We start from the raw sequence: 26,353 nt of genomic DNA on the forward strand, positions 1-26,353 counted from the left end.
GTGATTTATTTTCCTGCAAATGTTTGTGTGTGTTCTGCATACAGTAAATGAATGAAGTCAGAGGGCTCCTGTCCCTCATCACCTCCTGGCTCCACCCACTACCCTCCTCTCTCTCTCTCTCTCTCTCTCTCTCACACACACACACACACACACACACACTGGGGCTGAGAGTGTGGAGGAAAAAGAGGGCTACTCCTCCTTCACTCCTCCACTCCTCTCTCTCCATTCACTGAGGATAGCTGTGAGCAGAAGCCTCTCTCTCTCTCTCTCTCTCTCTCTCTCTCTCTCTCCTCCGTGAATGGACTCCCATCTCTCCGAGAACCTTTTTTTTCTCATTGCGAAAGACCTCAGCTGATCGCCGCGCTTCACTTCGTGGTCACTCCTCGTTCTGCTCCTGCCGCCGACATAGGCTGGCTCCTTGTGACTCTGCTGGGTCGACCATGAACTTCCCTCGGACTTAAGGGCTTTTTCCAGATCAGAAGGTAAAGAGCAGTGAGCGGCCGATGGGAGAGCAACAGAGCCAGTGAGAAACAGAGAAGAAGCCGCTCTGTCAGTGAGAGAAAGACTTTCGAGGCTCTCTGGGATCCAGAGGGTGATTTGGGTTTTGGGAGAACCGGACACACAGGCGGGGAGACCCATCCGATTTAAAAATAGCCGACCTTTGTCCCAGCTTCGTCCCCTGGCCCACGATGGGTTCAGACGTACGTGACCTGAACTCCCTGCTGCCCCCGCTCCCGGCGTGCCCCAGCCCCGGCTGCCCGGCCCTGCCCGTCAGCACGGCCCCTCAGTGGGCCCCCGTCCTGGACTTTCACACCGCCGCCTCCCCGTACTCCTCGCTGGCCGCCCCGCACGCCTCCCTGGCCGCCCCGCACGCCTCCCTGGGGCCGCACTCCTTCATCAAGCAGGAGCCCAGCTGGGGGGCCGCCGGCGACCCCCACCACCACGACGCCGACCCCCACTGCGGCCTCAGCGCCTTCACCGTCCACTTCTCCGGGCAGTTCACCGGCACGGGGGCGTGCAGGTACGGGGCCTTCGGGGCGCCGCCGCCCTCCACTCAGCCGCCATCCGTGGCCGCCCCGCACCACCACCAGCCCCCCGGCAGGATGTTCAGCAACCCGCCGTACCTGACCAACTGCATGGACACGCAGCAGGCGGCACGCAATCAGACAGGTAGGGCCACAGGTTTGAGGCCTTCTGGCCTCTCTGTGACAGGGGACAGTGTAGAAGGGGTCCCAGTGGTCGGGACCATCACAAGGCCCATGCTGCCAGGTTGGTGATCTGGGTTTCAGTAAGTCAGCGTCACTGTGGGACTCATTCATCGATATCTTTTGGGTTTTCTTTCTCAAATGTGTTCCTCAGAAAGGTTCTCAGGGAAGTCTTCGTCAGATTCCCGACGTGTTCCTAAACTGCACTTTTTCACGCCTGTGTTCTTAAAACGATCTTATAATGAGCTAATGACATAATAAGTAAACGGCCCGGCCAAGCCACAAAAAGGGAAGTCAATGGATGACCAGTTAAACTCCAAAAGGACTTCTGCAGGAAGTGAAAACAAACCGTCCCATTTAGTAGCGTCATTTGGCCGATACATTATTGATTGTCTCCCTTGATGGTTCTTGATTAACATAGCGGATGTGCGTTGTTTAATTACATTGAAAAGATCATTTTAAAATAACGGAAATTATTTTAAATATGTCTATTTAAATATGTTTAAATGAGAAAAAGATTATAACGTTTTTTTAAATAATGGGAATAAGTATTACAAAATGTAAAAAAATATTGTAATTTAAATACTATAATATTATAATAGTGTAGAATTAAGGAAAATGCAATAATCCAATTATTTTGCGAAAAACACGCCAGAGCTCAAATGTTCGTACACGGTTTATCTTGAGTGAATGGCAGAATATTCAGAAACTGCAGTTTTGAGAACAAATACATTTTTACGTCAGCGAATGAGGCCCCAAATCTTGAAATACATCACAAGTATCGTCTTCTGCAGTTTTATTTTTTGCTGCTTTCTTTCCTCCACACATCCTCCCTTTTCTGAAGGACGACAATGACAGCCAGATTAAATTAAATGTCGACCTCATCTTAATTCATACCTCTTGTCAGTCATCAACCGTAACGTGATGTAAATCTGAAGCACGATCACGTACCGATTTGTCATTATTAAACATATTAAACATATTATAAACATTATATGATTATGACCGGCTGAGAGGTGATGCCTTCACTGACCGGAGGCTTTAGTTCCCCCTAACTTTCAGCACTGCGTCATTACGTCTGTGACAAACAAGGAGATAACTATTAAACATGAAAAATGGCATCTGTAGAGAGGGGATCCAGCTCCAACACTCACAGACAAACCTTCAGTTTAGTGTTCAGGTATTAACGTCTGAGCTGAAGATAAGCCTCGCTCATGGAGTAGTGCTCTTAGTGTGAGTGGACCATTAACGATAGAGAGGAACAACTACAGTCAGTCGTACTCATGAACTTGTTTTGACCCTAACCTGACTCACTTTGACTCAGAGTCACCGTAACGAGGCTTCTTTGTTTTCATCCTGCTATTTTTACTGTTTTTTTCCTTTTTTACACGTTTATGAATGTTTATAGGTATACATTTGAAACAAAAACACGGCGCTGGACTTTATGTGAAACTCTTCTTTAATGACGGAGGTGAAGAAGATCCTTCAGAAGGAACATAAGATCCCTTTTATTGGGGTCGAGCGCTGCCTGTGTTGAAGCTGCTGATGCGGCATTAATGTGACGGAATAACAGCATCTGAAATGTGTCTGCTCGTGGAAAGGTTTGGGGAAATATTATTTTACTTGGACTGGAAATACAAATGAAAAAAAACACTTCAAAATACTTCAAATGCAGAAATAAAATGAGGTGAGGCCACACAAGAATATTAATATTTGTCTTATTAAAATGAAAAAATATATACAATTGTTACTCACTGGTGTTACTCACGTTTTAGATTCCACATTTTAAGTAGTTAAAAAAAAAAAAAAAAAAAAAACTCGATCCATGTTTCTGTGAAGATCCTCAAAATAAAACAATAAAAAAGGTATCTGTTACTGAACAGATGGAATAGCTTAAGACACATAGAATGTTGTAGAATTAAATCCCATCTATTCTTTTTTTCACTTTTTTCACTTTCTTTTCTGTTCAATCGCACTGAGATAATCAAGTTTAATCACGTAATTTCATTTATTATTAGTGTGCATCTTGCACCAAAGTCATCAGATGTGACTTCTGTTTAAAAAGTGAAGGGACACATGGTGAGGACGAGTGTCAAAGGCCAACTAATGGGACTCATGGGATCCCAACATGCTGGGATCTCGGGTCTTCTCCCAATCACCGTTAGAATGAGTCTGTTGGTGCTTTTCTCAACAGATTAATTAATAATAACATGCTTATCAAGCAGATAATTTAGCAATAACATTATAATCAAAGAGCCGCGCCGACCTCTAACCTGTTGTATCTGCTCCCCGCTGTGGCTGGACGAGCAGAGACAAACAGACTCACAGCAGGACGCCGGTCTCTGATAGCGGAGCAGGGTCACAGAGACTGTCACTGTGTGAACTCCCTGCAGGAGGGATTTCATTTTCATATCAGCGCTTGATATTTCACTGTAGGCTTTTTGCGAGAGGCCCAACGGGAGCAAGTCAGAAGTCATTTGTTTTTACGGATACAATTGTGTTTCCAGCGACGCAAGTATTTATGCTCAGTAAAGTGTTCCAGTAGCAGGACGTGAGAACCGGCTAACGTCAGTGCTGCTCATGTTTAAAGACCTCAAGACATGAAACAAGGTGTCAGGATGAAAATAAAATCTATATGAAGGAAGCTCTAAAGTTGTGCAATGGACCTTTAAAACATGTCTCGGGGTATTTCCAGTTGAATACAAATTGACCTCATTGCTTGTCACCTCAGTGCCGCACTTCAAGGCAACAATGGTATCACCCTCCACACACACACACACACACACACACACACACACACACACACACACACACACACACACACACACACACACACACACACACACACACACACACCACACACACACGGAGGAGTCAGACAGGGGTGAGTGGAAGATAAATGGTAATGTTTAATGAGGTTTTCACCCCCAACACCTTCTTCTCCATCCCCTCACCCAATGATCCACTGAGAAAAGTCAGTGAAAGTGCTGCATTTTAATTAATGAGGCATGTATGTGAAAGTGAGAGATAGCGAGTGTGTGTGTGTGTGTGTGTGTGTGTGTGTGTATGTCTGTCCGTGCATGTGGTTGTTTGATGGGTGTGCATTGTGCCCTGTAGGTCAGTCTAAGTCTTGAGTCAGATCTGGGTCTGGGATGTCAGGCACGGATCTAGTCTCCTCAGAAAAACAGTGTGTGTGTGTGTGTGTGTGTGTGTGTGTGTGTGTGTGTGTGTGTGCCCCGGTGTGATGTTGTTTAATAAAACCAAGTTAAAGCAATCATCTTTTCCAGTAGAGGCTGATACACTTGTAAAAAAGACTACATATGTTTAATGTTTTTGTTGCATAATTCGATATCCACCATTGCCAATCAACATTAAATCAATGTGGGATTTGTCAGGTAATTAAGATCCTAGTTTGATTTGCTTATTTGGAGTTAATACATCTTTCAAAATGACTCCAAAGTGTTTGTGAATTTGGAAAGGATCAACTCCAATATATGTCATAGAAGAGCAGTAAAGGAATTACTTCACTGTCAAATAACCTGGAATATTAATTAAACATTTGTTCTCATGAGCAGAAAAAAAAGAGATTGAAAGCAAGTGATAACATGAATGGAAGGTGGCGAGTTAATAAACACAAAGGCCATTTAATCCATCTTGAAGTAGTTTTAATGGTTGTAATCGGTGATAATGTAAATCACCTTTTTTAAATGATGTGGAAATGAAACAAAGACACCAGCATACTTGTAGCTGATGGTCTAATTAATAATAATAATAATAATAATAATAATAATAATAATGCATTCTATTTGTAAGGCACTCTTCATTCAAGAATCTCAGAGTGCCAATAATTAAATAAAATGACCGTAAAGTAGTATGTGTTCCCTGATGGACTTCACTCAAAACGTACCTTCCTGTGACTTCTCTTGTTCTCTGTGTCGCAGGCTACAGCGCGGTCGCATTCGATGGGGCCGGTAATTACGGTCACACTCCCACACACCACAGCTCGCAGTTCCCCAACCATTCCTTCAAGCATGAAGACGCGCTAACCCAGCAAAGCACCATGGGTAAGTGTGTTCCTGTGTCAGAGCGCAGAACCTTTTGCTCCCTTGCACGACAACCGGCAGTTACTACGGCAGAGATGTAAAAAGTGTCAGGCTGTACCTGCTCAAATAACATTATCAGTCATTAATTGTATTAATTGTATATATTGTATATATAAATAAATACATGTGTGTGTGTGTGTATTCTAACTGAGCAACTCATTGCCTCAGCACTTCCATAGAAACACAGAATGTACCAACAATTTGGATTCTTTCAGCTTTCTTTTATCTAAATTAGCGTCTTTAAGAAAATGTGCTATTTTAAAGGTGTGTGTTGCTAGGTGGCTACTACAATACGACTAATTATTTTGCAACTTAATACATTAAAATATGTGATTTAAATGTGAAGTCCCCAACTAGCCACTGATACTGCTGCTCTGCTAAGCTAGTTAGCTTAATCTTCGCTATCATGATTAGATTTAGTCACTGCGTCATCTCGTGACAGGGAATAGCAAACAAAATGCAAATGTTTTCAATTACAGATCATTGCTATTGAAAAAGAAAACATAATAGCTGGCAATGATTAGCTATTAGCTTGTGATTTGCTCAATAGGTATAGCCTACACTTGACGTAGCTCTTTATTCTTCAGTCTAAACTCTGCAGTTAAGGTTTTTGTAGTCACTGCAAATTTTCACAGAATTGTACACATTTTCAGCGGCGTAATTCATTTTGAAAGTAATACAACAGATGTCAGAAAGTCACGGTTTTTTTAACCCCATATTAGCGTAGCTGCTTCATTTTGCCTTAGTAGGGCAGGTCTGTGGAGTTATAAGTCGCGTTAGCTTCTAGCTTCTCCTGCGCAAACCCCCCCCCGAAAAAAAGTTTCTAGTTTGAACTTTCAGCAGTCACTTTTCTTATAAAAATAAAAACACAAAATGTTTCTCTTCAAAGTAAAACACCTCTATTTAAAGCCAGTGTGCGATTGCACAGCTGCGTCTGGATGGCAGCTCCGTGGCCCTCACCTAGGGAGTGCCTTGTCCCTTATCCTGACATCTCCGCCGTGACCTTTGAAAGGTATAAATCAGCCACATCCTGACTCGGAGAAAAACTCCCTCGTCTCCACTCTCTCATCCCCTCTTTCATCCACCCAACTCTCCCCGTTGGATCCCTCCTCTGCAACATGTTATTGGTAAATATTTAAATGTTTGCCGTAAATTGCTGCCCAATTTTAGCAGCGAAGATAAAACTGGTGAGAATCAGAGTTGCGTGGGGGAGATCTTGGAATGCGGAGAAATGTCGAGGGACCCTTTCGCTCGCCGCTGTGGGAACTCGGGGAGAGAAACGGGAAGCCGAGGGTTCTGCACTTGTGCAAGAAAGGGGGCGAAAAGATCGGAGCAAAACAAGAGGAGGGCAAGAGCTTGAAAGGGGATAACATGTGCAGAGGACATCGTGGATGAGCTCACCTTCATCTATCGGGCCTTCATGGCCGCATACAAATGCATGTGTAATATAATATTTGATATGATGTCCGTGTGTGTCCACGCGCCACAGCGGAGCAGCAGTACCCTGTACCTCCACCTGTCTACGGGTGCCACACGCCTTCGGACAGCTGCACAGGCAGCCAGGCTCTGCTGCTGAGAAACCCATACAACAGGTAACACACACACACACAGACACACCTTTCACACGCTCGGCACACACTCTCTTCAAAAAAAAAAATAAAAAAAAAAATCTATTTTCATCATACACAAACAATTAAAGCTGGAAATGTCTCAGCAACCATTGTTGATTGTTCCCGGTCTCGGACAGGATGTTCACCTTGAGCACAGGTCTGTCTGCCTCGGCCGCTTCCTTTTCTGCTTCACCTCTCCTTCCTCTTCGTGGTTTCACTCGGTGGTCGTGCGAGCTCTGACGTGAGAATCGCGCATCCCTAAAATCCTAATTTTAGACGTCGTTTACGCGGCGCTTCTTTTTCTCTCTTTTTTTTACGTAGGTACTTACGACAAAAGTCACGGTGCCTCTGGAGGAAGCGAACCGACGGTATCAGGAAGTTTGCGAAGGAAAGTGGGTTGATTTACTGATCGTAGGAAATAGTCCCAACGTGTCATGAATCAGGTGACAGCAGTGTGCGTTACTTGACTCTTCTCTTTGGTCTATTCGTCTCCCCGCCACACACGACGAGGACAAGTTTCTTTCCAAGAAGCTTTGAGTTTGTTAGTGTTGTTTTTTTTTCTTCATATAGATATTCTGATATCTATTTTGCCTGGAGATCTAAACTGTAGTGTGTCACCAACGCAATTTGTGACTTTCATGAATTCAGATTGATGCCTTTTTGCCAAAACAACCCGTTTTTCCTGCACGATATAATAAATGATCTAATCGTGTTTTAGATGCTGATTTTCATTGAAAAACAAGGGAAATCAGTAGAAAATATAGTAAAAGCCTCGAGTTGATTATTATTCTTTATCCATCCGTGCATTGATTCCACTTCACGGGTCGCTCTATTGGTCCTTGATGACAAGATGAAGTGCAAAGAGGCGATTTATGTATTCTGTGCCGTCGTTTGCGGAAAAACATTGGAGTTCTTTTGACTTTTCATAGTCTGACAACCCTGTTGTTCCCAGAGACTGCATTCTCATTTAAGGTATTCGTGGAAAAATGTATTTATTCTCTCCCTGATTACGGGTTGCGGTTTGTGATGAATGTTGCGAGTTGAAACTAAATCAAACACAAGCGCAAAACACAACTACTTGGTTGGTTTATGAAAGGATCAGAGTTTGGCCTTGAAATGTGTACGTTTGGTACGTTACATCAATTAAAATGAGTCTCCATTAACTTTTGGCGTTGCTAAAAATCGTGACGATGAATCTGATCCTCAAGCGACGCTGAGGTAGACAAAAGAAACAGAAACAAAATCATATTTTTTAAATGCAATGTATCTGAGCATGATAGCGCCGAATGTTGACACGCACATTTTTTCAGCCAGGGCCCCTCCAGCCACACCCTCTCCCCTTCCTCCCTGCCTTACCTCCCTATACCTGCCTCACTCTTTCCTCCCTGCCTCTCCTCCCTCCCTGCCTTCCTCCCTCCCAGCCTCACCCCTTCCTCCCTGCTCTCCTCCCTTCCAGCTTCACCCCTTCCTCCCTGCCTTACCTCCCTATACCTGCCTCACTCTTTCCTCCCTGCCTCTCCTCCCTACCTGCCTCACCCCTTCCTCCCTCCCAGCCTCACCCCTTCCTCCCTGCCTCTCCTCCCTACCTGCCTTACCCCTTCCTCCCTGCCTCTCTACCTGCCTCTCCTTCCTCCCTGCCTCTCCTCCCTACCAGCCTCACCCCTTCGTCCCAGCCTCTCCTCTCCCCCAGCCTCACCCCTTCCTCCCTGCCTCTCCTCCCTCCCATTCTCACCCCTTCCTCCCTGCCTCTCCTCGCTCCCAGCCTCACCCCTTCCTCCCTGCCTCTCCTCCCTCCCAGCCTCTCCTCCCTACCTGCCTCACCCCTTCCTCCCTGCCTCTCTACCTGCCTCTCCTCCCTACCAGCCTCACCCCTTCGTCCCAGCCTCTCCTCTCCCCCAGCCTCACCCCTTCCTCCCTGCCTCTCCTCCCTCCCATTCTCACCCCTTCCTCCCTGCCTCTCCTCCCTCCCAGCCTCTCCTCCCTCCCAGCCTCACCCCTTCCTCCCTGCCTCTCCTCTCTCCCATTCTCACCCCTTCCTCTCTGCCTCTCCTCGCTCCCAGCCTCACCCCTTCCTCCCTGCCTCTCCTCCCTCCCATTCTCACCCCTTCCTCCCTGCCTCTCCTCGCTCCCAGCCTCACCCCTTCCTCCCTGCCTCTCCTCCCTACCTCTCCTTCCTCCCTGCCTCTCCTCCCTACCTACCTCTCCTCCCTACCTACCTCTTCTTCCTCCCAGCCTCACCCCTTCCTGCCTGCCCCTCCTCCTTCCCAGCCTCACCCCTTCCTCCCTGCCTCTCCTCCCTTCCATTAGTGAGCTTGTTAGGTAACAACTGCAACTATCTCCATATCTGCCACAGCAGTATGCACACACATGTTTAATCAGCTTCTACTTCTGTAATAAAGGGAACGGTTTGCTGGTTGTTATGTTTCTAAATGAAACATTCTCCACATACCGCTGACGCTGTGTTTGCCTGCCATGGCAGAACAGGGATGGGAGCTAAGGTTTCTGTGTGTGTGTGTGTGTGTGTGTGTGTGTGTGTGTGTGTGTGTGTGAGAGAGAGAGAGAGAGAGATGTGGAGTGGACACAGACTGTCCCGAAAATCTTATTTGTCATAAACATAATTGATATCGGCTCAGCACATGCGCAACACACACACACACACACACACACACACGCACACACACACACACACACACACACACACACACACACACACACACACACGCACACACACAGTGGGGCTGGGAAGACTCATATGAGTTGAGTCAGTTGTCTAATCTTGCGTCCTGGTACCAACAGGACTGTATTTACTCTGCAGGCCGTCAGCTCGGCCCGCTGGAACAACATGAGAAACATGCTGAGGTCTTGTTAATCCACACACACACACACACACACACTCACACACACGCACACAAACACACACACACACACACACACGCACACACACACACACACACACACACACAAACACACACACACACACACTCACACACACACACAAACACACACACACACACACACAGGCTAATGCCCTACAACAACAACGACAAAAAAACTCTTTAAAAGTCTTTGAACTTTTTGGAAAGTGTAAAGATTTGTTGGTTCAAATCACAAAACACTCCAGTCATGCTGATAGTGTTTGGTGTACTTGTACTTGTACTTGTACTTGTACTTGTACTTGTACTTGTACTTGAGGTATCTACCTCCAACAATGGATTGCTTGAAGACCTTCTGTAGATATTCATGGTTCCAGGAGGATGAACCCTAATGACTCTGATTTTCACCGCACAATTATTGTGGCCAAAAGAATTTGTGACAGCGATATTATCGCAGCATTTGCCAACAGAAATTGTAATACTGCGATTAATGAAATGTTTCTTTGTTGATTGTGGGTTTATAAAAATATAAAGTATATAGGTCTAGGAAGTTGGAAAGAAAGGCTGTAACCTGACTGTACAAAATTGGGAATTGAGAGACGCTGGAGTGTTTACGTGACATTATAATCTTAATTTTTTGATATATTACAGTTATCGTCTGTAGTGGAATGTCACAAAACCTTTACCCTTATACCTTATTTTATTTTATTTTTTGGTAAATGGACCTTTTTAAAGTGATGAATATCCATGATATGTTTCACCTCAGATGTTTCTGTTGATAATGTTTCCAAGGTCGTCCTTTTTTTGTTCTGCCATGGTGAATATGGTGTGTGTCAGTTAGCACATAATTCATATTTAAAAAATTTTTTTTTTTAAATGTTACAAGTTGGTGTGGCTTCGTTGTGAACCAGAAGGGGAGAGGCCTTCTGTAACCATTAGGCGTTTAAAGACAGACACAGCGATGGGCCTCCTCCGTCAGGCAGCGGTGGAGAAGCGAAGCAGACGCGTATTTATTTGAAAATGTCACGGATCATTACTTTAAAGCTTGCGCTCGACTTTCGATCCAACAATACTTCAGCAGAAGCACCGCGTGTGCTCTGCTGGCTGCGTGCCCCATGCTGCACTGTAGAATAATAGTGGCGTAATGAGCAGGGTACCAGGCACCACATCTACCCCCGCCCACACTGCTGCGAGCCGGCAGGTGGTGCGATAGGGGGATGAGAGCTATAAATCCACAGTGTGTGTGTGTGTGTGTGTGTGTGTGTGTGTGTTTGCAACGCTGTATGTTATCATATGGCAGCTCTGACTAATGATTGTGGAGTCTGCTGTGTTTAATGAAAAGTGGCTTTCTTAATGTCTGTCTGAGGCACATTTTTTAACCTCAGCCCCACCTGCAACTTTGTCAGTGTGTATGTGTGTGTGTGTGTGTGTGTGTGTCAGTTGGCATTTTTCTCGAGAGTGCTTCTTTTATAAGTTCAACAAAAAGCCACAGATGGATATACACACATACACACACACACACACACACACACACACACACACACACACAGACACACACACACACAGACACACACACTCAACCAGAAAGCTCACAGGCTTCTCTTCTACGTACCTCCACAGTGGAGAACAAGTTGATGAAATGACCTCTCAGTTGGAGTGTGTGTCATGGAAACCTGGCGTCCACCATGAGGAGGTTTAGGAACATCGCAGCCGTCGGTGAAGTTCGTGCTGAGCGGGTAACAACGAACGGGCAACGACGGCGACAGTTCACGAGACAGTCCTCATTAGTTTCCTTCAGCATCTGTGAAAAGCATGTTTTTGTTGAGTTTAGATAGGCTGTTTGTTTGTGGACACAATCCAACTTAGAACTTAGTTCTTAGAACTTAAACCCTTTCAACGTGTGTTTTCAGCTCACCACGGATAATTGTAACATTTTGGTCTTTTGTTTAATACTCCACTCTCTCGTGTCCCTTCTGGTTGAACAAAAACCAGACGGCAACGTCACGGTGACTACGTCTACTTCTTATATTCACAGTCTACGAAAGCTCGGCTTAATCAACAGCACAAATACATTAGAAAGCAGTTGGACATCGTCCCGGCGGTGTCCACATCCCCTGTTCACACACAGATCAAACAGAAACACTCGGTGCCCTGTACTTTATGTCACTGTGACCCGCAGAGCTGGTCAGCATCTGGTCAGCTCAGATGCTGGTCAGCATCTGTGCCGGCTCACAAATCCCTCTCTACCCCCGAGCCAACAGGCATCCGTCATAGTTAGCAGATGAATGCGTGTTTGCGGGGGACGTGTACGTGCTCAAACGGGTGGTGGCGAGCAGAAAAGTCCTTATGCGTTCGGATATCGTAGCGTTGTTGCTCTTCCTGAATATATTGAAATGAGTTACAGTAGAGACAAATTAAGACCTTTGTGTTTTCTGGTTCACAAGCGCTGAAAAGGATTAAGAGAAGGTGGATATCGTGGCATTTCTGTGGCCTTGGTCCACTCTGGCCGTGGCAGCTACTCTTGCTCTCTCTCCCTCTCTCTCTCTCTCTCTCTCTTTTTCTCTCTCTGTGACTCTTTGTACTCGCGGGAGGAGGTGTGAGGGAGTAGCAAGGAGTCAGTGGGAGACGGGGAGATAAAGCGGGATGGGGGGCGAGGAGCCGGAGATGGGGAAGAGGAAGTGTAGGGGAGTTGAGCTTTGGAGAGGAAGGGCAGAGATATGTAGTGACGCACACGTCACCTGACGAAGAGGTGTTTTCTGCGGACCAATGGGTCTCATTGTTAATTTAGAAAGTTACACTGCTATACATTGTGGGTAAGATAGATATTATATTATATTCTCATTCATCAGATGTATTAGTAGTTTCCCTGGCACAACTTAATGTGTTAGTCCAGTATCATGGCAGGTCATGTAGTCACGAAATGCGATCCATTGGTTTCACGTAAATGGAATTTGGAAGTTGGAAAGTCATCTAGGATTCTTTTTTGTGGTCGACACACAAATAAATGACTTAGTATTCATCATCCAAAAAGACCACTTGTGGCGGGCGGGAGGGGGCCGATGACGGACGCAGCGTTGTGGTTTTATGGTTGTGGTTTTGTTGCACGAACCTGACGTTCGTGACAGTTTGCCTAAAACCTAACCGTGCGTAGTTATTTTGAGCCCAAACCTGACTCAGCAGTTTTGTGGCCCAATCTTTGGTTTTCTAACGTAACGTTGCCTCGGAAAAAAAACAAAAAAACACGCAAAACACGGACAACGCTTGTCCCTGGACATAAAACCAACAGATTATATTGGTGGGGTTTCAGTGGAAGGACCATGACCCCTGACTAACGTGTGCATTACCTGCTACTACAAAATAAACAAGTGGACGTGACTTAAAGAAGCCTTCCGTGTGATTTACACCGCGGCCGTATTGTAAGTAGCGAGTCAAACACAAAGAGCACCTTGTGGCCCGCTCGGCCGTGTGCGGATCGTTCCCACCGCGGCAGCACAGGATACAAAACGGCCGTCCTCCTCCTCGCTCGGACAGACATAAATACAACGCGAGACAAGAGCTTTCTGTTTCTCTTGCGTGTTATCATAAGAAGATAGCGGAGGCAACGCGGGCAGCTGTTGACGAACACAAAGCCGGGTTTGTTCTGCTCTTTGGGTCAGAGGGAAATATTAAAAGCTGTTTTTGTCGAGTGTTTCTCTTGTAGATAATGGGGAAATAAATAGTCCAATTGGTCAATTATCTTGGCAACAGGGAACTTTCTACGTGTGTAAAATACATCAATTATTGTTTTTAAGCAATGTTACACACCTGAATGCAAAATATGTCCTGGTTTCAGCCTTTTGAAGATGTTGTGGTTTGGTTTTGGTTTGGTGAGAAAAGACGTCGCCATTTCTTCAATAGATTCCTCGATAGCAGCAGTAACGATAAAAAGCTTGAAGGAATTATAGCAGATTGATCGTAATCAAGAGTTCCTCGCCGTGATGATAACATTTTCATCCACGAATGAAAGGAAAATAAAAGCTTTTGGATTATCACAGAAAATGAGCTCTCGCACGTTTTGTTCAGCAAGATGATCTTCACAAATGGACCGCTGTCATGATTTTTTCAAGCGGGAACACGATTGCAGGAGCTAATGAAGCTAATGTAGAGCTGAAAAACAAACTACACCAACCAAAACTCACTTCCAGGTTTTAGTGCTCGATCTAAATCCTAAAAGTTGTAAAAATAGATCAATTAAAAAAGCTATTTGAAAAAGTGATTTTCCTTCCTTGGTTCACGAGACCGATTTGGCTGGCAGGAAAGGAAACGTGACAGTAAATGTGCACCGGGTGCCGGCTGATTTTTACACATCCGGGGCTCATTGTGCAAAAGGTTCGACGATATGTGACGAGGTGAACATGTTTGAATGATGATACTTAACTGCATTTCACGCTCTCCATATTTACAGATTTACGCCGTTGAATCGCGACCAAGGGTGTCGTCACACGTTTTGTGTGCGGCAGCCGTCTGTGTGTAATTTAGTGCCACCGAATTTCCAAATCCTTACATTTCACAGTTTAGACGTTTGAAACTAAACGTTTATTTGTTTGTGACCATTTCTATTTTTTTCATCCCTCCTCTCCCTCTTCCTGTGTTGGCAGCCACGCCGCGGGCTACGACAGCGACCCCAGCACCCCCATGCTGTACAGCTGCAGCACACAGTACCGCATACACACACATGGAGTCTTCAGGGGCCTACAGGTAGGACTCACACTGCTGCTGCCAATGGACATTGAAAAACTAATAAAAACACGTATCGGAATCAGTGGACTGCAGTGGATCCCCCCCCCCGAAATATAGCAGAGCAGATTTCCAAACACACACACACACAAACACAGGAATGCCTCCACATACACACACACACACACACACACAGGAATGCCTCCACATACACACACACACACACACACACACACACACACACACACACACACACACACACACACACACACACACACACACATACGTACGCAGAGAATTTTTAAAAGGCAGCTCCAAAAGCCAAGAGGAATCTTTTTCCACAAATCCATTAGCAGTGGAGACACACACACACACACACAGAGAGAGAGAGACACTGGGTAAGAATTCAGTTTCCATACGGGGATCAGCATGTTAATAAATCATTAGATTTTAATTATTGTCTGTCAACAGCTCTAAAGGACAGGAGGCAGAGATTCTCCAGACCCGCTCTTAGTCCGCAGCAGAACTTTTTTGTTGTTGTAATCTTTCTTCATTTTCTTCATCTTCTTCTTCTTCTTCTTCTTCTTCTTCTTCTTCTTCTTCTTCTGTGCATAGAAATGGGGTACGCAAACTGACAGTGCAGAAAAGAATAAAGGAGCTCTCACTCTTTTAGGAAAGCGATGCTCTTCGCCGACATTTACATAACCGGGATTGCACTCATTCTTCATTAATATTGATTTTTTTATAAAGAAAAAGATATTAAACAGTTTGTTGAAGGCGTGACAGCTTTGTTGAGCTCTAATTAAACTTAACGAACACTTGACTACTGCAGTTAGGCTGCTGGATTAGTGTCCGTTACTTTAGAGTGCGCAATAATAAACAAATACAAATGTGAAATATAATACCATGAATAAATTGTGTAAAATACAAAAATTAATTGACCATTTGTGAGAAAGTTCTAAATGATTATTATTATTATTATTATTATTGTGACATGTTTCATGTTCCACCTTGTTGTTTTTATAATATTGGTTTTATTTTATTTCAAAATCCCCTTTTTTCAAATCTTTAGTAGTTTTTTTCCACTATGGCAATTTTCCCAATTATACATATATTACACTTCTAATATTACCTGTGATTTTTTTTGCTCAAAATGTCATAATGTCATCAGTGGATGTCATCACCCTGACTCCTCACAGCCAATCATAGCAGAAGCTGCTGCTGTAAAATAAATCAGTACGCCGACACAGCGACAAACCTCTGCTTTTATTTTGCCTTCACACGCAAAATAAATAAATAAACACGATACGTACGTTTAAAACGCAGAAGATGAGCTGATGAAAAACATGTTTTCTCCAGCCATGGCGTTATTCTTCTCAGCGGTGAGCGTGGCGCTCTGGAAGCGGGGGCCTGTTTAAAAGGCCGTGACTAACAGCTCCCTCTAGGCTGCGGTCAGTCTCGGGGGGGTCATTTTACTGCTAATTCCCATCTAATGAATATACGAGCACTTTATTATAATGATCCCCGTGAGCCAGACACATCACATGCACTTATTTACACACGGGGCAGATTTCATTGCCTGTTTTCTAAATTACATTTCACCGGTTCAATTACTGGTGAGGCTTTGTTCATCTGGCCTTGAGTGGTTTGGCTTCAAATTATAAGTGTTTGGTGTGTGTGTGTGTGTGTGTGTGTGTGTGTGTGTGTGTGCAGGATGTGCGGCGGGTGCCCAGCATCGCTCCGTCCATCGTGCGGTCAGAGAGCAGCGAGAAGCGTCCGTTCATGTGCGCCTACCCAGGATGCAACAAGCGATATTTCAAGCTGTCCCACCTGCAGATGCACAGTCGCAAACACACAGGTGACACCAACATGTGATGTGATGTTCTGCTCATTGTGTATCTACTGACGGCTGCCATTGTTCGTGTCAGTGATTCCAGACCCAGTCATCAACGTGTTCTAACTTCATTCCAAGGTTTCCTGTTTGACCTCTTCAAATTGCCGAAAAAATACTTCTTGGCTTGTGAGCTTGGTTTGTTAACAAAGGTCAACTAACATCGAGAGACCACATCTCAAAGATATTCCGTTGACATAAAATACAAAGAAAAACCAGCAAACCGTGTTGGCATTCACTTAAAAGATTACAATGAGTTGTGGCCCTTTTCATTTTCTTTCAATTGGCCAGTCAGTCAATCAAATCAATTGGGGGGCGGGACCTCGAGCAGCGACCAGCCCGTCGAGGACAGACCCGGGTTGTGGGCAGGAGATGAGCTGTGCTTCGCTGGTCCCTACTGGGAGCCGGTACCAGGCTGCTGGAGACCCAGACCGTACAGCTGGGCACCTCTCGAGGGAAGGAGACACAGGGGAACCAGAACCAGAACCAGCACCTGTCAGAACCCTGCTGCAGTGAAATGGGAGGTTATCTAAAGGGACTCTGACGCTCGGAAGCACCGCCACTTGTGTCCACAGGGGCCGCCAAAATCGACACAAAAATGAAAAAGGCTCCTCGACGTAGCTTAGAACGAGCCGACAATTGAACCCAAACGTTCCTATCGGTGTGTTATCCGGGAAGTCGTCGAGGATGAAGAAGTGATCGGATCCTGTTCAATGTAACTGCATTTAACGGACTGCGTCTTCTCGGTTGTCTTTGTCCAGGGGAGAAACCCTACCAGTGTGAGTTCACAGACTGCGGCCGCAGGTTTTCTCGCTCTGACCAGCTCAAACGACACCAGAGGAGACACACAGGTTTGATCCCTTTTACTCAGTCTGTCCTCTCTGGCTTCCCCCCCTCCCCCTTTCAGTTCCTTGTATTTGCTCTCTCTCACCACTTGTTCTACTTGCCGCTGTTTGCATGACAGCAATTTAAAACGCACAGTTTGCATTTTGTGTACAGTGGTGACCACACTGAACCCCCCCCCCCCCCCCCCTCCCACATCAGATAAAGTTGCTAAAGGCTGGTCAAACTTTGGAATGGCTTCCTTGCAAACCTCTACTCTACTGTATTTTTCTCCCTCTGTCTTTGTGTGTGTGTGTGTGTGTGATGTTGAACATGTGTTTTCTGTGCGTGCGTATGTGTGTGTGTGCGCGCGTCTGTGTTTGTGTGTGTGTGTGTGAACCTGGGCTTGTGTGTATGTGTGTGCATGCATACTGTACATGTGTTTAGGAGTTAAACCCTTCCAATGCGAGACGTGTCAGAGAAAGTTCTCTCGGTCTGACCACCTTAAGACACACACCCGGACTCATACAGGTAAAACAAGTGCGTAAACTTTTATTTTTCCATTTCTTCTTCATCCATTTGATATTTAAGTATAGTAGTTGTACAGCACAGTGTTGGAACAACATGTATTTATTCTTACTTGACTGCAGTAAGTCCATTTAACCTTCCTATTTGGGTTATGATCAGAATAATGTTCTAATATTTCTCCCCCCCCCCTCCCCCCACATTCCCCCTCTTTCTTTTCTTATCTCATTGTTGCTCAACCCGGCCACCTCTCGTCATTGCCATCGTCTCCGCTTCCTCCTCCAACCTGTGCATCCCCCCCTCCCTCCCTCCCTCCCGCCTCCTCTCTCTCGCAGGCGAGAAGCCGTTTAACTGCCGGTGGCCCAACTGTCAGAAGAAGTTTGCCCGGAGCGATGAGTTGGTGCGACACCACAACATGCACCAGAGGAACCTCACCAAGCTCCAGCTGGCCATCTGAGGCTATATCTGAAGCCCGTGACACAGTTCAAAATGTAAACACCTGGGGTTACATCTGCTTATATTTTCTGTCTGCGGTTAATGCAAACCTGGTGACCCCAGTTGCTCCCCAGAAACTAGCCTGTGTGGGAACCAATGTCGTCCTGTTAAAAAAGTGAATAGTAGTTAAGAACTAGATACTGCAGTCTACACTTATAAGACAAGAGAGTCTTAACACGTTCAAAAAATGTGTGGACTGGAAACAGTCTCTATTCGTCCAGGGAGTGAGATTTAAAGGATAAGGCTGGCAATAATCCATACTTTTGTATTTGCAAACAAATCCCAAAACTGAAAATATGTTATGTCGAGTTCAGACAGACTTTAGCACTGTGTGATAGCCACAGCTCCCCTTCAATCAGTTGACTGGGATCACCGTGTTGATTTGGCGGGGGTGCCGACGTAGAGGGCTCCAGACAAAAAAATGTTGAACTATTGAGCAATATTTGGTCAGGTGCTGGGTTTGGCCAATCACATGCGATCCCACATTCCTGGTCGATCACGTTGTATTTCTACTGCTTACCTTAAAATAGTTCTGTTTTGTTATATTTTGTTTTGTTTTATTTCATTTTCCATGACTTAAAATCTCCTTTTTGAGGGAGTGCTTGACAAGACGGCAGCATAAAAGCACAAATAACAGACTGACAGAGAGCAGCAAAAAGAAAAAATACGTACAACTTGAAAGGTTCACATAAAAGACACAAGTCACGGACTAAAGATAAACAGCTAATTGTACCAGTCAATGAATGAGCAGTGTCGTATATTAAGTTGTAAGATCCTTTCCTCGTTGTATTATAAGCCAGTGTGCAATGTGTTGCTGTCTCATAGACCTTTAAACTCATCGTCCCACCAATCCCAATAACAACATGCCCAGAATCTGCTCCGACTGACAATGAATATCTGATGAAATGGGTCACAAACATATACTTTATGTGAATATGTTTATTTTATTTTTTTCAGAAAATGTTTCTCAAATGGGTTTAAATAGTAAATAATAAAAGTTTGTTTGGGACTATTTTTCAGCTGCAGACATAATTGGGTTTAAGTCAAAAATAAATGATGGCGTCCATGTTCATTGTACGGGAGGAACATTTCACCCGGTGCTTATAATAATTGTTGGGCAACCGTGGAGGGCAACTGCATTGAGGTTTGTCACAGAACTTGTTTTGTTGGATCAATTCATAGATATGCTATCAGTAAGAGCCATTTAAGTGCTACTAAAGTGTTAAACTACAAAGTGCTATCAGTAAGAGACATTTAAGTGCTACCAAAGTGCTACTACGGCGCTACCTTCCCTATTCAAGGTATAGTCGAAAAAGATGTGTTTTTAGTCTCCTTCTCTGGCTCTCTCACTTCTTACAGTTACTACTCCAGGGTTCGTTTTAATCGTTACTATAGAAACCTCCCCTCGGTGAGTCTTGCCGTATGTCGGTTTAGTATACAGAAGTTAGCCTATTTCATTTCTATGGATTTGAATACAAATAAACCGGATATCACCAGACTTATCCTTTGAAGAAACCATTCCTCACTTTGAATTATCTTTTCATAAAATCTGTCTGCTGTTTACCAGTCGATTCTTTACCATAAGCATAAAAATGCAGTGTTGGGGCGATGTCTCCATCCTCACTACAATGTAATATGTAATTCATCCCCCAGTTATTGACTGATTTCTTGCTGTCATTCCACCAGCGTGTGTACAGTGACGTCAAAGGTCAGCAATGCGCCTCTCTGTTGGTAATATCTCTTTATGTGGAACTACTTTGGGAAGGCTTATTTATTATCAACCACTGATCTCACTGGAACGATTTAAAGAGAACGAGGCGCCACTCAGTCTCTGTGCTAGTTTTCACACTCTCACCATGAAGGGGTTTGATTGAAAGACATCCAAATTAATTGAATCATTTGCATCAAACAACCCATGCAGTGTGTTTGCAATGCAAGCTTTTGTTTTTTTGTCTGGTCGGCATAAAAATATACATTGCAAACTTAAATACCCGCTGTATCTAAACAAAGCCGATGTTTTTTTGTTTTTGAGTAATGTGAGGATTGGATTTAAAAAAAATTTCAGGCAGCGCTCCTGGGAGTCTCTTGTCTCTGCGGTGTGTAAATATTGCTGGATGTTGGCAGTGTGTTAGACTCTAAAATATGTCTGTTTGGTCACACTGGCTCTGTGGCCGGGACATTATGGTCAAGATGTAAATAATACTTGTTCAACGTGGGAACCGAACTCTTTCCATGGGCAAAAATATGTAACTTAAATGCTATGTTTTAGACTTGTCTTTGGATGGATCCAGGAAGTGTTTATACTTTTCATTTTCTTCTGTCTTCCATGTGTATTCATATTTGAGTCACCAAACGTCAGTGAAACATTTTGTACTCAAAAGTGTGAGATAATTGGACATGATGGTTTCCCTCTCTTTAAATGTATTGTTACTGTTTTGATACAGTGCCAGTTTGCTTCTGTGGTCTTTTATTTATTCATTTCAACGTTTTCCCTGTTTGATATGAAGCGGAGACACCACGGGGCATTTGGCTGAACTTTTACATTTTTAATAGATTCAACCATAAAACTTCCAGTTGATTACTTTACACTAATTATTATTTGCATTACAAGTTTTCTGAAAATGTTATGTTTGAATATGCAAATGATGCATTATTATATGTACACATTTGCATAACTTTGCAGAGCAGAAATCTGAACGTTCAATAAAGCCAGGTCCGTCCAGAAAATCTGAATAAGTAAAAAAAGCACTTCTGAAAAAAGCAAAAAACATTTTCATCCTGTTTTTCGGAATAAAATGTGTTATAAATCAGGCTATGAATGATATCTGAACCAACCCCTCAGCAAAAACAGAATCAGATAGAATATAGATAGGAATGAAACCGGAAGCTGTGGTGTATTCAGTATACTGAAGTGGAGATGTATGGCTCAGAGTCCGAAAGAATATATATATTTTGAGAAAACAACCTTTGAAGATATATTTTGTAAAATTATGTACTTTTTGGAGCCAATACAGGTGAATAGGGCAACAGATTTAACTCACAGATATCACCATGAAACTCCCCCCGTTGAATCCTCACTTGAAGACAAAGAATACAGGAATTGTTATGTGACAATATGCAGATGCAGCATTTTCTAATGCAAACTGTCAGTGAAAATAGACAAAGTAGATAAGACAGGAATGAAAACACGTCACGGGAGCACAACTTCTCAAAATGTAAACATTTTCTTTTAGCGCTTGGAGTGTCTCGCCTTAAGTCAGCCTTTATATAAAGATATCATCATGAAGCCCACAAGCAGGTCACATAATAGTTGTATTCCTCCTCGCACACAGACAGGGAAACCAATTAAATGTCGTGGGCCTCATTGTGTATGATTCCATCATTATGACTCTATCATTTCTGTTGGGGAACATTCCACAACCCTGGAGTTACAATATCTTATGTGCAAAAATATGTGCAAATACATCCATAAAATCCATACATCAGCTGACCTTGACCGAGGTTCCCTCGCTTTAGACACAGTACAGCACAGTTATACCCTGTTGGGGCCAGAACCACACTCTTTTCATTTTAATAAACTAATTCAAACATTATCAAAGAGCAGCTTTATGAGACGAAGGGAGAAAGTTTGAAGAAAAGAAAGGAAAAAACTCTAATAGACACAAATAGGTGCACACACACACGCACACACACACACACACACACTTGCACACACACACACGCACACACACGCACACGCACACACACACACACACACACACTATAGTACAGTACCATCCACTTTCCTCTCTTTATCTCTCCCTAGATTCCTCATTGCATTCCTTGGCTCCTCTCAGTGAAAAAAAAAGGGAGCAGCAAAGGCCGATAAAAGTGAACGTGTTTTCTTTCACTCTTTTCACTCTCTCATGCATTTTATTTCCACTTTTATTTGTCATGTTTGAAATGCACTTTTTTTATGGTTATTTCTTTACCCCTTGTGGCCTTCAGCTTCACAACAACTTATGAAAATCCTAATTTTCCGGGTAGTTTCATCAGTTTCATCAGTTTCATCAGTGCACACAAAAAACAATAACTCGACTTTAAAATGTGCTCGACCGGCGGCCACCGCAGTATTTATGAAGAGAAAGAGACAGAGAGAGAACAGCAGAGCAGTAAACAGAGACAAATGGAGGCCGAGATGGATAAAGACAGATAGAGCAATGTTTTTTTTGTGAACTTTTATCATAAGTTTAGCCAAAGTGTTAGTGTAAATCAGACAACGTGTCCGATTCCCTCGGTGGAAATCCCCTGAAACTCCCCAGGGCTCTGGTGCTATATCTCAGCTGTCGGACAAGGCCTATATCTCTCATCTCTCTCTGCTCTGTGTGTGTGTGTGTGTGTGTGTGTGTGTGTGTGTGTGTGTGTGTGTGTGTGTGTGTGTGTGTGTGTGTGAGTGTGTGTTTTGGTGTTTCATCTTCATCCCAGCCTCATGCCGCTGGAGGCCTTTGAAGCCAGAGAGCTGCTCAGTGTAACCGTATAGTTTTGTCCACTTGCAGTAGTCACACAAGACGCTGTATCGAAATGTTCTACTTAGAGCAGATACGGACTACATGGATTAGGCCTGTTGAAAAATACTGAGAGGAAAAAAGAAGAAGAAAAAAAGACATTGTATTTGGAGCTCAGCCAATCTGAACATTTCTGTAGGTGATTTAACCTGCAAGCAACTCCCTGCTGAGCCACATGGTAGCTGCTAGAGGGCTAGTTAGGTAGCCTGTTTGCTAAAGAGAATAACAAAAGCCATGGTAAAGCCACTATCATATGTATATATATAAATATATTTATCAATCATGTCATTTTGCCCTCTGGTGGCCGCAAACTGGGTCATGCAGCTTTAGATCACGTCTGGTTGGACGTTGTCATGTATCAACTGCTGACGGCAACCTCCAAGTCTGAGAAGTGAAGCTGATGCAGAAAGTGCCCTAAACGTGCTTTCTCTCTAATGGCCAGCAGGGGGCGCCTCCTCATGGTGCATTAAGAAGTCTGATTGTATGGAAGTCTATGATAAAATGACTGTGAGTCTCAGTTGATTTATTCCCTCAGTGAACATTGGAAACATACGTTTCTGTGCTCTCCCTAACGTGTCATAATGATAGCTGTGGAAAAGGCCCTAAAGGTGTCTAATTATTGACGCTTTTAGTTTAGTTTAGAATAATATGAATGAATGAATGTGTTTATTTTGGTGTCATGCATGAAGCCATGCCCAGACTGCACGCACTGAAACAACTCATATTCTAATAATAATGTACACTTTTATTAATTTCACAGTGGGGAAATTCTTCTCTGCATTTAACCCATCCTTAGTTATTAAGGATCAGTGGACTGCAGTGAAGCAACTGGGGGTTCAGTGTCTTGCTCAAGGACACTTCAACATGAACTATGGGGAGAGCGGGGATTGAACCGGGTAACTCGTGGTCGCGGGACGACCACTCTCCTCCATGAGCTACTATGTTTCATTGTGTTTATGCCAGATTGTTGTTCAAATGGGACCCTCTCTCCACCCCTAACAGAGGACATGACAGAGAGCACAGGGTGGGCAACACTCATAGCTGGGGGGGATTAAGTGTTCATCAAAGTCAGGTCATGCCGGTGGCTGAGCAATCAAAGAAAAAAAAGAAAAAAAAATCAGATTTAGTGTTTTGGGTAGAGAGAAGAAACTGGGAGAACGAGTAAAAGAGACGCCCTGTGTCATGTTGTTCTGTGAACTGTGAAAGTGGAGAACGGGAGATGATACTGTGGATGTTTAGGTCCTGGTACGGCTCAGCACAACCCATTCCCCCGAGTATACACACACACACATAATTACACACACACACACACATACACACACACACACACACACACATACACACATACGCATAAGAGGCTGCATTCCTTTACTTGCTGACTCAAGTTGCTTCAAGAGGATAACAGACATTTTTAAAATAATAATAATCTGCCATGAGTTCAGCAAATGAGAGATTGTAATTTTTTTTTTAAGTGCTGAGTAAACAGAAGTAGTCAGCAGTCATTTATCATTCTGTTGGTCCTTGTTGTAGGACAAACTTCATTTCAACAACCCTGTTTCATCATCAATAAAGTCATTATTACGTTATCTACACTCTGGGTTTTTTCATTTTGAGCCTGAAGCTGTTTTGGATTTGATTCTCGAAGACCCAAAACTGGAAGAAGACGACGTGAACCTTCCTGCTCATCCTCTTCAGTGGAGCCGAGAGAACAACAAGGGAACGCCACGAAATGGGAGTGCACGTGAGATCTCATGATCAGCGCACAGTCCGCATTATTAAATATGGTTATGTTTTTTGAGATAAACGATAGCGGTACATTGAACATGATAAATAAATGTCCTGTAGTTTCAGCTCTTAAATGCTTCCAACCAACCCTGCAACACATGACCGTATCACACACACTCTTGCATCTGATCATGCATGGAGATCAAGCTTCAACCGTGTGTGTGTGTGTGTGTGTGTGTGTGTGTGTGTGTGTGTGTGTGTGTCTGTCTGTCTGTCCACGGCTCAACGACCAGCGGCTTGAGAATCTAAAGCAAAGCTTCTTCTCCTTTTTGAATCGCAGCATCTGCAGATTGATTCCTTGATGTTATGATGACGTTCAAGTCTGGCGAGATACGAGTCTTTCGCCGCCAGGGACAATTTATTTATGCTTAGCACGGCCCAAAGTTTGTTTTGCGTCAAGTACTTTCATTCATCTTCTCCATATAATGCGTATGATAAAAAAATGTGCCCGTCAAATTTGCAGCTGAATAATGTTTACGTTTTTTAATTCATAGGCCCCTCCCGAAATGGATCTTCTTGGGGTATTCTAAAAACATTCACTGATGTGTTTAATCACAAAAACAAAAAACAAAGGAACCATTGAAATGTGAGCATTTATTCAATGTATTTATTTATAGGACACAGTTACTGAGCTGTGAATCCATTCTGTCCAATCCATCCCATGAATACAGGACACAGGGTGGTATACATGCATTCAAACTGCCTGTGACCTCCTTCCTTTTTCTTTTACTTTTTTTGAAAGACAGATGAAAGCAAACGGAGGGAAAGGAAAAAGAGATATTCTACTTTTCTGGAGCGATGCACTGCAGAGGTCACCGAGGTCGAGACGGATTCACCTACAAGAGGATTCTTTTTCATTTTTTTAAACCACATGTTCGACAAACTCAACAGCTCCTCTCACTTGGGATTCGTTTCCTTCACTGTGTGAGAACGGAGGGAGAAGAAGGCGATCAGCAGACACAAAGAGATGCCATCCTTCTGATTGGTGCGAGCGTTTCACCAATAAGAGACTACATTTCTCAGCACGCTCTTTGCTGCAAAGACAATGTTGGAGATAGCCTCTGAACGTGTTTTTAGCAGCAACACACTCATCTTGAGTTTATTTTATTACCAAAACGTCACCGTTCAGCGGTGCTTGTTTATCTTAGTCTTTCCTTGTATGGTAAATTGAGTTAAAATCAATACAATATCTCCAAAGGGTTTCAGCGAGTTAAAGGCCTGCGAATATAGTCTTTCTTTTACTATCAAAAGCGGCTCTGTGTGGACCAGTGGATCCCCGACAGCGAAGCTGGAGGCAGATTGAGTCTCTAGCGCCACCTTGTGGGTGATGGTGTGCTGCATGTCGAACTCTAATTTGAATTGAATAGTTTTGAGAAGTCAGAATCCCACACACTGAAATTATCAAGAACTTTATCGTCATATAAAATCCAACCAGTTTATTATGAATGTATTAATAATGTGAAGTCCAGCTTTTGCATATTTATTTTCTAATGTATATTGTCTATTCCAAAGTTCGTCCAGTCTGTTAACATTATTCTATTTTTAATTTGTATTATATTTGATGGAGTTAAGACAATCATTTCAATCATGACCCGTGTGGATGTCTTAACATATCAATGTGTATATTCTACCATATGCACTTATGTACACTTCTACTGCGGTGACACACACGAAGACCCCTTCAAAGTCTAAATATGACCACGTTTATGACAAATACCGGCTCGAACTGTGATATTCGCTGTTTCACTTTCGTTTTTTCATCTTCATTACAAGGTAAACAAACT

At 43.7% G+C, this 26,353-nt stretch overlaps 1 protein-coding gene across 1 annotated transcript; it reads left to right on the top strand.

Annotated features, from left to right (window-relative positions):
* Positions 1-689: 689 nt before the first annotated feature.
* Positions 690-18,404, top strand: wt1a (WT1 transcription factor a). Its single transcript, XM_034535145.1, is given in 10 exon segments — positions 690-1,170; positions 5,147-5,269; positions 6,798-6,900; positions 11,412-11,459; positions 11,461-11,484; positions 14,429-14,528; positions 16,221-16,365; positions 17,160-17,249; positions 17,668-17,751; positions 18,081-18,404. Coding segments are annotated over 10 exon segments (1,320 nt in total). The 3' UTR covers positions 18,203-18,404.
* The last annotated feature ends 7,949 nt before the right edge of the window (positions 18,405-26,353 follow it).

Source organism: Cyclopterus lumpus, chromosome 6 (genome assembly GCF_009769545.1).
Source record: "Cyclopterus lumpus isolate fCycLum1 chromosome 6, fCycLum1.pri, whole genome shotgun sequence".
Classification (NCBI taxonomy): domain Eukaryota; kingdom Metazoa; phylum Chordata; class Actinopteri; order Perciformes; family Cyclopteridae; genus Cyclopterus; species Cyclopterus lumpus.